This window comes from Myzus persicae, unplaced genomic scaffold, assembly GCF_001856785.1.
Source record: "Myzus persicae strain clone G006 unplaced genomic scaffold, MPER_G0061.0, whole genome shotgun sequence".
Taxonomy (NCBI): Eukaryota; Metazoa; Arthropoda; class Insecta; order Hemiptera; family Aphididae; genus Myzus; species Myzus persicae.
Window position 1 is genome coordinate 1,032,982 of NW_019101246.1, and position 20,172 is coordinate 1,053,153.

The following is a 20,172-nucleotide window of genomic DNA, read 5'->3' on the forward strand; positions in this document are numbered from 1 at the left end:
TCTATGTTATTTATCTCGCGCGACGGCGGCGGTTAATTCGATCGGACTCCTATTACAAAAACTTTCTATACACGCGCTCGCGCTGCAGAAGATCTATCGGCACATCGCGAGATAACGCGAACACACCGCTTTAGAACATATACATATAGATAGATAGGTATAGGTTTAATATACGAAACGTCGCCTATATGCTTACCGAGCGTGTTAAAGCGCTCTTGGTCCCCGCGAACATTCTCGTGGTTCTCGGGGTACCCGACAGTCTCGCGACGGACGTCGCTTAAATATACTATTATTTGTAAGAAGAAGAAAAAAGTCGAACCGACAAAAAATAAATAATATAAATCCATCCAAACGGGTCATTAATCGCAGACTATATTATACACATTAAGTATATATTATAATAAGCAATCTTGGCTCTGAAGAATATAATATATAACAACAATTCGTCGTCGAGTAAATTATTGTGGGTAAAATATTATTAATATTGCTGTGCATGTATATACATATTATGTAATGCATAAGGCGGTGGATATACGAATAACGTATTGCTGAAGCAACATGTAGGTAGGTACATAATGCCACTAATATACGCGCCGCGCGATTGATTTACATACTAATTTGTTTTCTGACGTCTTAAATTATTCTTTAATTACAATATTATTACGGCTTATAATATTATAACGATACGAAACATATGAGTCATATTCATATATATACATATTATGTACATAAATTCACCACGGGTATAGGTACATATTTGTATACTATGTGATACGCGAACAACGGACGGTTTGTATTTAGCACTGTGGCACACGACAAAACACGCAACAGGGCGCGGGCGTCTGCAAAATGTGTACAAGTTATAGGACACTCCATTTCCCCGCCCTCTAACTCTAAGACTTATTTTCAATTCAGTTTTCGCACGCGCGCCATTTAATGGTTTAGGCTAATAATGGTCATAAATATGAACGATTTACTTTAATAAAAAGTTTATTAAAATTATGCAAGAAGTTTGGTGTGGATGAATAAATTGTATCAATAAGTAAATAACATGTGACTACAAGAGTGTCCAGATGTCGAATGTGCAAATTGATATAGGTACATAATATTATTGTAACGACGTATTATATAATATTGTATAATGGAAAATTGTTTGCACCTCTCGCTAAAAATTTCCCACGATCGCCCTCGTAACTACAGTGTGATATTATATCCTCCCGATTTTCACCATGAACTTTTCTCGTCACGAGTAAAGATGATATTATTATTTCGTAGGATGCAGACTGCACCGCCGCGACACCTTCACAAAAGCCATATAATATAAATCGACTACCGCGGCGTACCCTGTACATGTAGGTAAACATCGTATAAGCACGTGTTATTATAATATGCATACGTGTAAAATCCGCAGCAGATCTAAACATACTATACATACAAACGCGAAGTACCTACGTATAAATACGTCTAAATATATATATATATTATTTATGTATATGTTATGCTGTGCGGTGCATATAATCTCTCTCTTCGCAACAGCAACAGCCTCTCGCAATTGTCTCTGCCGTCTCTGCTCTAACCTAACCGCCGTCGCCGCCGCCGCCGTTGCATATTACCGACTGCAGTATATTTACTGCTGCTGCTGTTGCTGCTGCTGCTGCTGGTGCAGTGCCCGGTCGCGAGCTGCACATGTGCATTATATTTATATATATATACGTATTGGATAACCAAAGTGACATGAATGGAATCTACAATGCCGCCGCGCGTGTAGCGGAAGAATTAGAAATAATGTGCATGTAATGTGCAGCGCGCGCGCCCGTTTGAGTTGGACAAAGAGACGTTGAAAAGATGGCGGCTGTGGCAATATTATATAGCCGCTCGGCGGATGCTGCAGCGGCGGCGGCGGCGTTGGGCGCTGCCGATGCCGGTGGCTATATGTGCACACGGCGGCGGCGACCGTAGGAGATAGGGTTTAATATACGCGCTGCTGCGGTGCCTCGCTATATACGCGTATAATAATAATAATAATAATAATAATAATAATACTATGTGCGCGCCGGTGGATGGGAATAAAATGCAAAAACGGTTGACCTGGTGACAAAGACAAGAGAGACCGCCGCCACTGCTGCTCCGCCGTCTCCTCTTCTGACGCTGGAGGTCTCCTCCACCGCGGGCCGCACTGCATATATAAATATCTACGAATGCGCGCGCGCGCGCGAGTGTGTGTGTGTGTGTGTGTGTGTGTGTGTGTGTGTGTGTGTGTGTGTGTGTGTGTTTGTGTGTGTGTGCGTGTGTAACCGATGGGTACAACGTTAATTGTACAAGCTATTGTTTTAATTATTGCGCGCACATATTGCTGCTGCTGCTGCTGCAGGTACCTATAAACGTCGCTGCGTGTGCATGCGGTGCAAGTGCATGTGCACAGCCGCATATTATTCGCGTATTCGATTTGCCGCCATAGAGACCGCAAACTTTATGACTAATTCAATTGCGCGGGAGAGAGGAACAATACATATAATTATGTATATAATGTGCGACGGTGGACTCGGAGTTTTTTTTTCCTATTTTCATTTTATAGCCAATAACAATACACGGGGGGCTAATAATGGTAATATATAATATATAAATGGTCAGGCCGCAACAGTCGTATTATCTTTTGAAATCTCGAGAGGAAATATCATCGCGTTACAAAAACCGTCGTCGCCGCCGCAGCCGCCGTACATATATAATATACCTAAACATAATATATTATATACATATTGCAGCATCTGCCTCGTTGTGAATGGAAACGGGTTGCGCGCCGATATTTTGGCTCGTGCGCATAATGCATACACACGTACATAATATTATATATTTATATATATTTTAATATCATGCTTGCGTATATCATAGCTATATATACCCGATATATAGACCCCGTCCACGGGCATTATTATTATTATTATTATTATTATTGTTATTATAACGTACGATAATGGAGGACCACCGCTGCCACAGCACGACAATATTGTCCCGGGGCCGGGCCGTCGACGAATAAATATCATCAACGTAAATAATTAATACGAGAGACAACATGGGCATTGGGCATAATATTATACATTCGGACCTACTAATTGGACGCACCACAATATCGTTGTTCCGACGGCGACCATATGTGTGTGTGTGCTGTGTGCCGATAGTTTTTCTATTTTATTATATTCCGCCTGAAATCCATGTATATACATACGTCAAGCGAGTTATTACCGAGCCTACATACCTATAGTATTATATTATGCGTTTATACACACGTCGTATAGTTATGCGTGTGTTTATATACACACACACATAATATTTAGTGTGCACGCGTGATAGGAAGGTGCGTAAATCGTTTATATCATACCTACCTATATATGTATATTCGACGACCGCTGCCTCGGCGCTGTTGACTCGAGTTTTTTAAATCGTTTGACAGACCGTTCCGGAGGACCCCCGAAGGCAGTACCATACGAACCGAATTTCCGGGACGCAGTGCGCGTGTCCCGGCTACAACGGGTGTCGGCGCGTAAAGTCCGTTTCCCGCGGCGCGCACGCGCGAATCGCGCGACGCACATTACATAATATAATCGTATTACAATACGATAATAATAGGTATAAAATATATATTATTATTGTTATCGCGTGCGTGTATGTACGGCGTCTATATGTGTGGTACCACTAGGTTTAAACCTCATGTCTACTCGGTGCGTTGTGAATCGTCGACAATCGAAGGCGGGAAGTTATAGACGACAGTATTTCGTATTTACTGCGGCCTGCATAGGATGTACAGTATTAATAATTCATTTCTGCGGCAGTGTTTTGATCCACTAACACCTACCTTCGTATTTCAAATTAAAAGTCTGAAGCTTAAACGAAAGAAATGTTTTCGGAACTTCTAATGGATGATTATTTTATTAGATTTCATTACATAATTATCATACCTATTGAAATCGTACATATTTTATAACAATAGTAAATATTAGAAAAATGTTAAGAGAACAAAACGTGAGTAGGCTTGGACATTCTTCGAAAAGCTGATCAAAGCATTTCTTTATACTAAGTTTTTTATACCAGGTACCTACTAAATTTCCCCTCCCCCCTCGCCTCATTTTATGTTTTCAAAACTACAAATGGTTTTCCAAGTCAGTCACTAGGAAGAAAAAGTATCGGAGAAAGACAATAATTTGTCTCTTGATAATTACAGTATATATAAGTGTGACATATTTAATGTAATTAAAAGTTGTATAATCTAATCATCATTCATCACGAAGACGACTTTTTGTACAACGCTTTATTAATTCCGACATTGTTGGTGTTTCAGTGTTTGATCTATATTCGGAGCGTACAAGAGTGAAAGACTATAATAAATTGTTTGCTGCGAAATGACAATAATATTATAATATAACGCTATATTGCAGTTCGCAGTAAGACCGATATGTCAGAGCGCGAGGCAGTCACTCAGATATACCGTAATCGTAAATAATATAATAATATATATATATATGGATAATACGACTCTGCGGGCTGCCGACATGTAATAGTAATTGTATATACCTATATACGACAAGTTGAATAATAATAATAATAATATAGTATTCTCGCCTATATTATATATTATATCATATTAATATGGTTATTACTTATTTACATCGGACGCGATGAATAATCGTGTGAAAACGATTCGGATGTATTCTCGCGTCACGCACACATGCACACAAATACACACAAATACACACACACACACTTGCCTAATGTAATAATATGATAATGGCTCGCGCATATAGCCACATGCCCGTTTTAGTTATTAAGTGCTCGAGAGAGTTCGCGTCAACCTTTACTCGGTGGTGACGGAAAAACCACGGAATTGCAAGCGGAATAATAATAGTATATTGCCGCGGTACATAACTTATGTGCAGTATATAATATGTAAACCTTTCTATAAATACACACACACACACACACACACACACACACACACACACACACACTGAGATAATATATAAATATATACGAACGCGTACATAACGTATAAATGAACGTGGAGGCAAACCACACACACAATGGATCGGTGCTCATTAACAACGGAATTACTGAGAGACAGTGATGTTGCAGCAGCGTATGTGTGTGTGCGTGTGTGTGTGTGTGTGTGTGTGTGTGTGTGCGTGTATACCTACGTCGGCCCCCAAAGTCACATTTTTCTCTCAAGCGCCGGTCGCAGCACCATAGCAACAACAGCAGCAGCAGCAGCAGCAGCTGACCAGCAGCGCACCGGGACCGGAACAACATTATGGAAGAAGAAGAAGAAGGCTGCGGCGGCGGACGATCCAGAGGCGTGGGTTATAAGGCAATCCATCAGGCTATCCGGTAGCCTTCTGCCAGTTAATCATGCTATATTCAGTGGTGGGTCTGTGCGAGCGAACGGGCGCTCGCGGTGTGCGCGCGTCGAGTATAGGTACCTGTATAATATATATATATATATTTACACACATACACATACTTCACTGCGCACACGAGCTTATATGTAATATATATATTTATACATATACGCGGTCCGTATGTATATTATACGTTATTATATTGTTATTACGATCGCGGTGTGCATGTCGTAATGCGAGAGGGAAACGAATGACGATAGATGGCCAACGAAATAAAAAACCACCGACAGAAAAATAATATAATATGTCTTTCGCGTCGTTTTAAAAGTCACTATACTTATAATAGGTACTCGTCGGGCTAGGTATACAGAAATACTGAGCGATACCTATGTTGGGCGGAAATAAAGCCGTTCGTATTTTGATAAAAAGGTTCGAATCTGCCGTTTTAATATAATTTAATATAATATATTGAAATTGAAAATATTTAGGTATGTATAAAGTATGAAAACGCGCTGCGCACGCTTCGCACATAGTTACATAATATGTATTTTGAACGACAATGTTAGCAGGGGATTTAGATTGGATTTGTAATAATAATATGTATTGCTTTTTATTATTATTATTATTATTACAATTGCAATTTGCAGCAACTGTGGTGTCAGAGTTTTGTGCGCTGCGAATCGTGTAATTTGTTTCGCGGTCGATACGTCGCGCGGCAACAGGTAGCGTGCAGCAGTACCTAGTATAAGGTATATCGTCCCGTATAATATAATAACGCGCGACTTATAATATTATTATTATGTGCGGTAAAGAGACGAACGAGGGGACCTATCTACGACACGCGGCTAAGTATACGATGGTTTGGCGATAAAAGAAAATTACGACGGTCGCGACGAAAAGAATACTAAAAAGAAAAAAAAATTGCTATACGGGTGAATCCGACTAATCGCTTGGCCGTACTACAGCCGTCGTATATAATGTAATAATATATACAATATAACATTATAACCTAAGCCGGTGCGGCGATTCGCGCCGGGAAGATGAAGTAAAAATAAAATCGAAAGCCGACCATAAAACGAGAATGTACAATTAAGTTTATGTGCCGCCTGTGGTGGTGGCGGCGGCGGTGGTACTTACCCCTACACGAGTACCTACTGCAGGTAATTGAAATTTATTGCGAGAATACCACCGCCGCGGATACATAATACGCGAAACATTCTCTACATAATAATATATAATATTATTATCGTATAATATATATAAACGTATGTTTTCTTGTCTTTCTCGAAATATTATATTTTATATAGGTACATGAGCGTAATATACAATCACACACACGCGTATGTATAAATATGGTCATATATATGTATATAATATAATACAGGCGCGCAACAATTTATTCGTTTTGGATCGATCAGCCGCGTATGTATAATATACTATAAGTACAACCGGTTCTCTCCGAATCTTCTCGTGACTCGATGGATATAAGCTGACGTCGTTTTGGCGGTTGGGCGAATTTTTGAACCGAGACCCGGCGACGGTGTCGCTGTAGATCACACATCAAAGAACTATAATAATACCTACAGCTGTAACGCGTTCGTTCGGAAAGTTTATTTAAATGTTGAAAATGCGGTGTACCCATATAGATATTGGTATGTATAACGGTATAAGCAATATACATTAATTGTGCCGGACATTAATACTCGTGACCAAACGGTGGTGTGTAAATCAAAATACTGTGTCCAGTTTAAACCGATACATGGCCGATGCATCGTTGTTGGTGCAGCTAATCGTGGGTGCACGCTTATACCTTCTGCTGCAGCGATCCCTGTAGCTAAACCCTAAAAAAATCGATTGGCGTACGTCGTATATGTACATAGTGACAACGTATGGTATAACATGGTAACCGTACCACTGCGGACGGGGTATAGAGATAAAAAACCAACCACGATAACACTATCCAAGAGGAATATAATTTCGTCGATCGATCTTGAAATCGGCGTTTGCGTATAATATAATATAATATTATATGCTATATTAATCTGCACGCTTCGATCGCAACCGTAAACACACTACCCTTTATAATATAATATACATGGGTACGATTTAGGGGTTTCCAAAATGATTTTGATCCCTCCACTCCTACCTATATTATAATTATAATATCCTACGTGCGTGCGTGTAGTATTAACAATTTACGTATTAATTGTTTTGCTGCACACGGCAGCAGCTGCAGCCGTTGAGTGGAGTTACCTATGATATAATAACAATATAATATAATGTGGTATACTCTAAATATGCGGCGGCGGTAGAGGATAACGAAGCAAACGTTTAGTGAAAACACGGCCGTAATACAATATAATAGATACGAGTACTACGGTATGTACGTAGTATGCGCGACGTAATATAATATATTTCGTTATACATATTATTATTATTGTAATAATGTCGGCGACAATTGAACCGTGCAGTCTCTCCCGCACACAACCTGCAGCAGCCGAAATAATAACTATATAATAATTCGTTGGCGTACGCTTGTTATGCTAACGAGGTATCGAATTTTGTCGACGACAATAATACAATGACCACGCGCATAGGTATGTATTCATATACATATATACCTATATAGATACACCGCGTTGCTGCTGTTGCCGCTACAGGTAGGTAGTATATATATATATATATTACAACCACCGACTAGACGTCACGTGTGACGCACGCATATACTATATACGCGTAAGTACAACCTTTGTGTATAGAGGTAGGTATACGTAATAATGCGTATATATACTCGGGTGTGTGTTTATATATTATTGTGTGTGTGTGCGTGTGTGTTTACTGGAAACGCGTTCCGACGACCGCTGGTCATCTCGTTAGCGCGAAGACATATTACAATATAAATACGCGTATATTATACGGACGATATTGTACACTGCGTACGTATGTGTGTAATGTGTGTGTGTGCTACATAACAATATATTAGTAAATAGTTTATACAGAAATGGGGGGAAAAAAATAAAATGGAAAGAAAAATATGTGACGAGTGACGACTATGTGTGTAGGTATTGCAGCAGTGCTCTTAATTGAGTTTCGGCGCTTTATTACTATTTTATATGGATAAACCTTATTACTATACACAGGGAGGCTGCACTAGTGCAGCCGTCTTCCCGATTTGCCAGAGACGATCGCGAACCGCGTACTTACGCTCACACACATACGAAACAATAACAATAACAATTAACAATCGATAATATTATAACACGCGGCGCTGCAGCAGCGTGTGAAAACATTCCGGATAATATAATTTTATTATCGAGTCTGCGTGGTCGTGAATTGCAGCGGGCGCGAGAAAGCGAAGCTGCATAATCTGTGTCGTCGTCGCGAAATAAAGTGTTTGATATTATTAATTGCGACTGTTATTATTATTATTATTATTATCATCATCATCATCGCCGCATCTGCATACTGTAGCGAGACGTGTGCCAATACGCACGTCCGTCGACAGCAATAATTGCGCTATTTGTACGTATATTATTGCTCGTATTTTTTTCTTACACTTATATTATTGCAGTCTTTCCGGTCCGATAGGTAGTCGCAGCTCCGTCCTATTGGTCGTCGTCGACGTCGCCGCCGCCGCCGCCGCGTGATGATGTATATTATACCTATGTGTTTTTTTTTAAATTTTATTTATGTGTTTTTCTTTACCGAGTTATTTTATATAAATTATACACGGGTGTCGTTTTTCGACCGCATCATTATATGTATGCAAAAAAAAAAACGCCATATTAGCCGGACAACTAGCAATCGACAAAATCGAGAAAAAAAAAATTATAAACTCCAGCGCGATTTACATCATATTCGAGTATACGTATCGTCCCATCGACGTCGGTTATGGATTATAATTTAGACTCGATTGTATTGTTATACATTATATTATATCGCATATTATAATATATTATGCGCAATGAGAATGTACATGCATTATTATTGTTATTATAGGTATGTGTGGTGTACGTGTTCCGTTTGAAATCAAAAACAATAATAAGAATAATTAACATATTTCTGTAATGCGACGAAGGCGTAGGTATACGACAACCGCGGCGATCGAGTGAGCGAGACGAGCGGGCATTAAACAATTCGCCGTCGTCGCGCGGTTGTAATCGATTGGTCGCGGCCTCAAAGACATATATTATTATTACCCGGCAGTTTATGGCCAATCTCGGAATGGTTTTTATTAACTATAATATTATATATATATATATGATGTATATCCGAAGACGACAACGCTTATATTATATTATTGCACTACACGTGTATTAAAACAATCGGCGACCCCGTGTGGTCGTCAGCTATACAGCCTGTAATATATATGTTTGGCCACTGCTATAAGGTTATTTTGTCGCGATATGCGCTCGCGGTGAAAAAAATAAGAATCCGAGACATGAATGTGATGTATGTATACACATAGTATCATACATCACGGTCTCGTCGAGAGCATTGCGAATATATCGTAAGACATCTGCGTATACCAAACAAGGGCTGTGGATTTAATGCACCGAGATAATCGTTAAAAAATACATTAAAAAATTATATTTGAAAAATGTAAAAGAATTCTTTGTTAAGCATAAAAATCGAACGCAGTATAGATAGCATCGATTATATCGAATACATCGATTATATTATAAGCATACATAATAGTGTCGTACCTAAACTGCTTTGCAACTACACCGATATCATATAAATATAAAGGCCCGTGAATGATGTAAGTTACTCGTCTAAAATACATTTACATTGAAGTCCTCCAAAAAGTATTTGGCTTTATTGTTAAACGCTTATGCTCATTAGAAAAGTGGAAAAAAAATAAAACGATAAAAATAGTATGTGAATGAATGAAACGGCAAAATAACGACGCGATGTATTATAGAATATAATATGACGATACACGATATAACAAACTCGATGACGTGCGCTAGCTGTTCGCAGTTTTTCTCTACCTGGCAGGCTCGCTATAGAGGAGATTATTATTTACATCCGATAAAGAATAATATACAGTAATAATATAGTACCTGCTATTATAATATACATTGCACACGATATATCTAACCTAATAATATTATTATTACTATATACTACCATCGCATCGTCATCAGCTTCGGGACGTATACGTAGGCGAACTTAACACCGCGTATGATGTTTTGGTACCTATACATAATATAATAATACAATATATATAATATGATATTAATAATATAATATATAATAGCAGCGTGCGCTTACAGTAATTAACTCTAATCGTGTACCAATATATATATATACATGCATTCCTCGAGCTCGTGAACTCTCTCACTCGTAGGCATATTATTTTGATGGTTGGTTGCAGTTATCTACGTATTATGTATGTATTATATGCGCGTGTGTGTGTGCTCCAATCGAACAATGTCAGAGATATACCGTGCGATGATGAATGTCATACAATATTAAATATAAATAAACACACACACATGCGTACATTTGGAGGACGCCACACCCGCAAGTATGATGTTGTCTCCGCCTTACACAAAATATGTAGGTATATTATTGTATAGGTACGACTTGGCAAATCTGCGTCCAGCAGAACAAATCGTTTTGTGTTGTTAGCTATATATTTACCATTATAGAGTGAATAATTTACCTTTCGATTTTAAAGGATTAAAATATCTAATTTAGATATATTCAGGCAAAATATTACAATTTTAAAATGCTGATGACTCGGTATAATATTGAATAATGTAACAATTGAGAATTCGGTCCCACTTTGGAACTCAAATCTGGTATGTGGTAAATCTGCAAGACGGAGGCTACGCAGATTCTGCAATATGCGACGTCTTCATGATAAATATATTATATCATGACTATGCGATGGATCGTACCTACGCATAGGAGTGGAGCAGGCAAAAAAAAAAAACACGGTAGAGTACTAACACGTATAATGTACCGCGTGTAGTAGTTGTTGCCGGTTTTTAATAAAAATATAACGTCGTAACGGTCGCAAAACAAAACAAATTCGTTTCGTCGGGTCGTATCTTAATTTATTATATCGTTTTGCCCGCGCTGTTTTACTCTCTTATTCTCTTCATTTCTGCTAATTATCCAAACCCGTTCGCGTTGCCATCATTGCTGTGATGTGTATATATATATGTGCGAGGTGTGCTATGCCGACACTATATACACTCACAAACACTCACACACACTGCAGCACACAGGAAATTATATGCCGCACTCGTGGGGCAAACACACTCGATCAGGACGATTCGAAACAGCTCGTAACAATAAAACAAAAATGTAACACGTCTAATAAACGTCAAGTCGACTGACAGATTAGCGCCGCGCCGCCGCCGCCGCCGCGTCATATATATATAATAAATAAATGTGTAACGTATAATAATGCGAGTATATACTCGCCCGACGCGAGTGTGTGTGTGTGTGTGTGTGTGTGTGTGTGTGTGTGTGTGTGTGTGTGTGTGTGTGTGTGTGTGTGTGTGTTATAGTATAATACTATATACAATAATATAATATAATGCATTCTAATACGTATATATACAAGAGGTTTGTGTTTGCACAGGATATTTTTACGAATCATCAACGCGACGGTCTTGTATATATATTTAGGACTTACAGCAGTGCTCGTACATAGACGTCATCATCACTACGCGGTTCACGAGCAAAACAAACATACTTTCGAGGGCGACCAATTCGTAAATCGTACATATACCAACGACACTAATTATATGATGATATTTAATTATGCGTTTTTATGATATACCTGTATTCTATAATATAATATTTAAATATTTAACATTTTTTTATACACAATTCGATATCCAGAAATGAATTTAAAATGTTAAAACCACTGCAGTTTTTTGCTTTATGCAGTTGGTATAAAAAGTTTAAAAAAAACATAGTTTCTATTTTTTAAATTTGGGTGATGAGTGATGACATTTGAAATTTAGAACCAAGTGTTAGGTCAAATCTGTGTAAAAAAATCGGTCAATTCGAATCGTGTGCTAAAAATATAAGATTTGTTGTTAAAAATGTGAAAATTTCACAAAATGTGTACTTCCTCTTCTAGGTTCCCCCTCAAAACCAATTTCAATACAAGGTCATCCGACATGTTACCTAAAATCGTGACCATACCCGTAAAAGACGCACTTGATATAAAAGATAATACCTACATATACGCCGGTCGTTCGTGCCGCGGTTGAACGAATAATATTATAATATAATATTTATTCTGGCACTGGCTGCAACGCGTTCATGTTGTGGTGACGGCGAATAATATAACATAATACACAGATTGCTGTTTCAAAGGGTTGTAAATCGAGACATTATATTGTATGCTATTTATACGCATATTATTATTATAATATTACACTACTGTAGGGGAGGAATGCTACACGTCGCGGTTCTCGCACCGAATATTTCAGAGGGTTTTTAAACTTTCGTACACCACGGTGTATACATTATTACAATAGGTAACCCCATCCTCGTGCATCGCTATGCTCGGGTCACACGGCTCAGGGTGAATTTATTATATCGAAAAACCTACTTTTGTGTGTGTATGTTAAGCGCGTAAAGTCGTCGGTGTGACGTTCCGGTTGAGAGGTTGAATGAGAGTGTATACAGAGGTGGAAGAGCAGAAAAACGAATCGAAATTCCTCGCGCCGCGCACACGCGAGTACATAATATTATATTATATGCTCTTCGCACCGAGAAAATACAATATTATATTATTATACTGCGAGCTATATACGCCTAGTAGTAGTACCTAGCTGTATATTATACACACAAGCGTTTTACAATAACACATACGGTAAAAACACACACACACTGCACAAACCTACATATATATATATATGAATAATATTTTTATATTATATATAGACGGCGAGCACAGCACATTATAAATGCGGCGTCGCGGGTCAGAACGTGATAATAGCTGCTGCAGTTGTCGCGCCTGGCGAGGAGGGCTAGCCGTTATTTGAATTTCACGAACGGCGAAAAAAATACCGTCTCCGCCACGATAGTCGAGAGGTGTCGTCGTCGTCGTGTGCTCGTTTATGTATACGGCGTTATTATATGTATATAAGCATAGTATATATTATTTAAATGAGAGAATAGAATAAGTATATATACGTAGCAGGCGAATTCCCCTCCCACCACCCCCGTGCACCCTACATCCTGCATATTATATTCCTCTTGCCGCCACTGCCGCCGTCGTGCGCCGACCGTCATCGTTTCCATTCTCTACGATTTTATACACCTAAACCGCCTATACTTATATATATATATATATATATATATATTATGTATTTATGTATATTATCGAAGTTATTTCTACTTTTTTTCCGTTTCTTTACGTTTTCTTCCCCTCCGCCGCCGCCCCGGGTATATACCCACACACACTCGTATATGCGTTACAACAATAACAACAACAACAATAATAATAATATAACGTAAGTCGTTCGTCGCTATTGCTGCAAGCCCAGGTGACAATGGTCGCACGATTCGACCCGGAGCCGTCGACGACGACACATTTGCGGCGGCGGTGGTAGTCTCGAGGACGGGGACTGGGCGCGCAAAGGCGGCGTATATAATGATATTGTAATAATGTGCTGCAGCTTATACAGAGGCGATTCTTCCCACTCGCCAGGACAATATTATTTTCATTATTATTATTATTATTATTGTAACGGATAAACGACGGCGATAAATAAAAATATTACAATATCATGCCGCCGCCGTCCGGGCGACACTAAACGCTGGCACGTTGCGGTTTTGCCTACGCCGAGCGCCTCGCAAATATCCCCCTCGTCGTCTTGCCGCTCCGAACGTTACAAATATATTCTTAAATCGTGTTTTGCACACACACACATTTTAATATTATCGTCGTCTTTGTCGCGGTCGTCGTATAATATATCGAAGAATGTGCCGCGTATAATGTGTAAATGTGTATAATACGAAAATTCCAATACGCGCGTACCCGCAGCAGCGGCTTTTTATTATTATGAAAATATATTATATTATTAGAAGAAGATAAAAACGCATCCAGATATCCGACGAAGGTTCATTCAGAAAATTACAATAAACGGCAGAGTACCGATGTCATGATCTCTCTAGTGAGTGATGATAGGTATCATAAATATTATAATACTATGTAGCCAATGAGCCTATATTATTGCCTTTAACACATCGTAACGAGACAAAGAAAAGAGATATTCTAAACTTTTAGCATATTATAATACTTTTTGGTTCAAAATATTTTATTATTTGAGAGATTGTAATAGATGAAATACGTTTAAGTTGTTAGCTTCTAGGTTATATAATATCAGGTGTGGTTGGTGGAATTCAAATATTTATTATTATAACGTTTGCGGGGACGTCTTTACAGGCCGAATTGTCGAGAAAAATATAGAAAAACTCGTGATGAATTATATACAAAGGTACCTCCGTGTCTGCGGGCGTAGAGATTAAGAGGTGTACATTTAGTAAGAGGGACGAGATGGAAGGTAATGGACCGCACCACCGTGTGTTTCCAACCACGACGGGAACTATATATATAATTTTAATCCTGTTAGAATATCGAATTTCTTTAATACATGTGTGAGTATACCATGGAGTGGTAGGTACCTAAAATAAAACAATATGAAAACTATAAGTGGTGACGTGCGGAGTCGTATAGTATATTTAAAGACGACAGAGCGGTGGACCGACTGTAGAGTGGGAGAGTATTGATGTTAATAAGGGTCGGGATGTGTTTTCTTTGTACTACAACAAATATTATATTTTAACAGACCGATTTTATTTAGTTTATTTTTCTACATCTTCGAATGGAGAGTTAATTTAATTTGAGTAGGTTGATTTTGCAAACATCGTAAAACTGAACATCGGACAAAAGTAGATGTATTATAATAATAATATTGTAAAAGCGGAATCCGCTGTCCGCGTACCTATACATACTCGATCACCAAATTACCCGTAACAACCGGTCGAATGGCGAATATTCCAGGAATAAATATATATATTAATGCGCATGTATAATATTATATTACACTGCGGCGATCGGACGTGTAGTGTTTTTACTTTATTTCACACGTGAGGAGGAGGGGGCGGATTACATAGAGGGCGGTGTATAAAACGACTTTATTCATGTCGATATTTAACTCATTAATACGTCGAATTTCGACCGGTTGCAGTGGTCTGCGCGTGCAGGACTTAATAAAAAATTTCCGACACCTGTTATCATAAGGATATGACTTATATGTGTCGTGTTGAGATTTGAAATAGATGTGCAAAAAAAAGCTGCTAAATGGGTAACACAAGCCAAACAACAACGTCATACTACTCATACTGGTCCGACGTTCATCAACTTTAAAAATGATAACGATACAGAGACTTTGGTTGTTTCTTCCAAAAGTAATTTTTGAATATATCATTTTGAACAATAAATAGAATTTGCTAGTACGTCAGAGCTCGAGTTTATCGCAAAGGCGGCTCCGTTGAAAGGAAATCGACAGTATTTATAGCATTTACGCATTACTCGTCCGGCGTGGTCATCGTGTCATCGTGTGCCGGGAGTGAGGTAGCAGCCGGTCGAGGGTCGAACGGGCGCGGACAGTCGCTTTGCCATGGGTTGGTAAAGCCGTCCGGTCCGGACCGCGCCGTGGGTGCCGAGCGCACTTTTGGCACCACTGGCCGAGAGGAGCGCGCATCACCGTCGGAGACGGCGGCTAGAGAGGACCGACGAATCGACCGGGCGGATGTTTTTAACGCGGGCATCCGCCGTAGCGACCCGGTCAAACCGGCCGCCTCGTGCGTTTTCCACGACTGTCCCCGCCACCGCGCACAACCGGCCGGAACCGTCCGCCACCGCGTCAGCACGTCATTTCCTCTTCCTCTCCCGCCGTCACACCCTCCCGTGCATTGCACGCGTATTCGGTATTATTATTACTATTATTATTGTTGTTGTTGTTTTAATATTTTATCGAACGACGGGCGCCCGTCCGGCGGATACCGGCGGCCCGCACGTCACCGTTTTCGCTCCGTTCGTACCGCGCGGCGACGGCAGACCGCCATTTATACGTTATACCGCAGTCAACGGTCGTACACGAGCTCGGGCGCACACATGTTAACTGCCATCGGCTTTGCTCGTCATTTTTGTCATTATCATCGTCGTCGTCGTCATCATTAACTTTTTACTTCTCTAATAAGGTACACACAAACGTCACCGTGTTTAAGTACACCATAATACCACGATATACGACAGCCGGTGCATAGGGTATTATTGGCGGTTAGGAACCTCTGCCTATCGGCCGAACGACTTCAATATGGTCTATTTCACGGAAAAACTCATAAACGAGATACGCAAGCGGTCGTGCATATGGGACACGGCTGACGTGAACCATCTCAACAAGGAAGTGCTGGCCAACATGTGGACGGAGATCGCTGAAAATCTTTACTCCGATTGGCACTCAATCAGCAATTTCGATAAACGCGACAGAGGTAAGCAACCTATCCTTGAATCGTTATTGTTGTTTTATGTTCCTCAACTATATTTACTGATGATATTTTTCCGCATAGTTTCCGATGTCAAGAAAAAGTGGACAAACATCAAAGACTCGTTCGTCAAGGAAGTCAAGGGCAATAAACCAAGAAAGTCCTTACGCCAGCCCGAGGAGCACCGGAAAAAGTACTACCTGTTCGATCACCTACAGTTTCTGATACCGTTCATCCAAGACACGAAATCCGGTGGCGGTAGTCGATTGGCCGAAGACCGCAGTGCCGGCAAACCTGCGAGCAAGAAAATGCGTAAAAACACGCTTCACGGCGAAGGTTCGTCGCGGAACGCACTATCAATAACGGCAGCGGCCTCGGAAACCCCAGCCAAAAGACCGGAAATGCTGCAACCGGATGTGCAGCAGCACGCTGACTTGCTCAACAACTTCGCTGGCAAGACGGCCGCTGCCGCGCTGTGTCAGCTGGACGGCGACTTGTCGTTTATGGTGTCGCTGTTGCCCACCATCAAGTCGATGAACGAAAAGCAAAAGATCAACTTCAAGATCGGAGTCCTGCAGCTCATATCCCGGATCAAGTTCGACGAAGTGCAAAATAATGCACCGGGTGTGGCCACGTACGAGCAGTTGACCGCGGCGACCGCCAATCGCCTTAGCTTTCCCGCGCCCCGTCCAGTGCGTCAGGTGGCCGGCGTCAAACACCCCCTCGTCAACGCTGCCGTGTCGTCTACTCAGCAGCAGCACCACCGCAACCACCAACTCCGCAACTTACAGCCGGCCGTCGAGCACGAGACGCCGCGGGTTAAACATCCGGACTCGAGTCCGGAGTCAACGTCGTGGTGTTGCGACGACACCAGCACCGAAGAAGATGTGGAATGTACCCCTGATTATACACCATCCTAATTGTACATACACGTACGTCAACTCAACGATTAATTATATTTTATTTGAAATCTATAAAAAATAATGATTTTTCTTGAGTAAGCATTATTTTTTTTTAAATGTTTCCTCTTGTTTTTAGTATAATATTGAATGCTATATTAAAATATGTGGATGTCATATGTCTATAAGTACTGTGAATAAAAATGTACTTTTGTTTCTACGCGCCAGTGTTTATATTGTTATAAAGTATATCGATCTCGACACGAAGTGTCCAGTATATGTGTAATAATAATGCGAGTGCATTTATGTATATAGTGCACTGTAATAAAACGCGAAAGATAAAAAATCAAAATCAATTTTGAAACCTTTACCGGTTTTTAATTACAACGCTCCACGTACAGTACCAACTGCTGCCTATATAAATATATATAATAATAATAATGTATTTATAACATACACACACACTTCTCCACGGGAATGTTATAATTACAATTACAGTAAATTATATTACATTATATAATATGGGTAATGATGTATGTATATAAAATATAAATAATATATTATATTATACATCACTAGCTCGCTATAATATAATATATGGTAGGAAGGTATGCTATCATCGTCCGGTTGTAAAACTATATATACTTTACATATTACATAATAATATATTACACACGTTAGACTGCACTGGCGTCCATAAAGCGCGTTTCTAATAGTAATAATATTATATAAATCGTAAATATCGCGAGGTTCAACAACTCTGCCGCCGCTGTACACTTGTCGCGTTCAAGCCACGCGCGTCAGGTCATTCGATTTTCGACCGATATTGGATATTATATTATTAATATCTCTGCAGATCGGAAACGCATCATATCGTTTCCGAGAACCTATACCAGCAATTTATATTAAGTTTCGGGTATTGATATCGCGGGTGGTGCATCGTGCACACGATATTATTATGATAAATTGCGAGCATCGTGTACACTTGTACGAAGAAGTCCATCGGCTGTGATGTATTATGTCATATCGCGTGTGTTCGATATTATATACGCATGAATGGATTACTTTCCGGAAAAAAATACTACTACAGAGTTACAATGTACACATGTACAAGATGATTTATGTGCACAAATTGTCGGAAAAAAGTTTTTTTATTTCGTAGAAAAAAAAAGTATTAATAAAAATTGATACGGCTGGTATGCAGGTACAATACCACATTACCACGTTAAACATAAATATATATCTTATTGGTATTATGGTCATCTAGTGTTTATAATATCGTATCGATAATCGATCAACTTAAACTGCGCGCGATGTTTCAGATCGTTATCGACGCGATTATAGAACCTGTTGATATGTAACGCTGCGGACACAGCAGCTCGCGCGCACGCGCACGGCGCGGTAAAATATCGATTGAGTTGAATAATAATATTTAAATAGTGTCCGCCCGTCGTACACACACACACACACATATATTATATATATATATATATATATATATATATATATATATATATATATGGACATATTATATATTCGAAACGACAAAACGTTTTTTTTCTTTCTAGTTTCCGTACGCCTCTGTTCACACGATCATTGTGAGAAAACCATAATAATAATAGTAATAATATACGAAACGGATGTTTTAACTCCATCGGTACACCTCTTATACGTGACCGCCATACCGAATATTTCGCCGAGCAATATTTTAAGCCGCGAACCAATAATATAGGAACAACGTTGTATGCATTCGCAAATATTGTTTTCCCGGACAATATAATTATTTATTTATATTCGTGTGACCAGTGCAACAGGGTAGAGTGTTTGCAGATATACGTATATTTAACTATGTTGCGGTAAATAATGAGTTTTAGGTGGGTTCATTAAAATATTTACAAAAATAAATACCTCTGCCCCGTCTCGAGTAAAATTATAAATATTGCGGAGTCAATATAATATCATGTTGTGTAAAATTCATCCAAAAAAAACGAACGGGACGGAATTTTGTTAAAACCAATACCTATAATATTAGTTATTACGCATATTAATATTGTACGTAACAAGCCCCCTCCGGTGACGATCGATGTGTTCCGAAATAGTAAACGAGAACAAATAAATCCCACTCCTAAAATCAAATGCCAATTCCTACTATTCATACGTCATCGACCGCCGTTAAATATTATGCGTGATGCGAGACTTCCGGTTTATGGATTGTAATGTGCATAAACTCGGAACTCAAAGATTGGGGGACTTTCCCAGAGACCCTACGGTTGTACATCTACCAGTGCACTAGGTGGTTATGTACACATTTCAAATTGTATGTATGCATAGACGATATGTGCAGTGATATATTT

At 39.5% G+C, this 20,172-nt stretch overlaps 2 protein-coding genes across 3 annotated transcripts in view; one reads left to right on the forward strand and one right to left on the reverse strand.

The window, feature by feature from the left end:
- Positions 1–20,172, reverse strand: part of LOC111028316 (protein dachsous) — a 130,347-nt gene that overhangs the window by 61,148 nt on the left and 49,027 nt on the right. The window lies entirely within an intron of this gene.
- On the forward strand, positions 16,002–18,038 carry LOC111028317. Its single transcript, XM_022306909.1, has 2 exons — positions 16,002–16,925; positions 17,004–18,038. The coding sequence occupies exons 1-2, from the start codon at positions 16,751–16,753 to the stop codon at positions 17,837–17,839; spliced, it is 1,011 nt and encodes a 336-aa protein (XP_022162601.1). The 5' UTR covers positions 16,002–16,750; the 3' UTR covers positions 17,840–18,038.

What these genes read in the sequence shown, in the direction of transcription:
- LOC111028317 (XM_022306909.1), top strand. Translation starts at nt 16,751, where the DNA reads ATGGTCTATTTCACGGAAAAACTCATAAACGAGATACGCAAGCGGTCG. An exon ending in TTTCGATAAACGCGACAGAG is followed by an intron (nt 16,926 to 17,003) that starts GTAAGCAACCTA and finishes TTTTCCGCATAG; the next exon opens with TTTCCGATGTCAAGAAAAAG.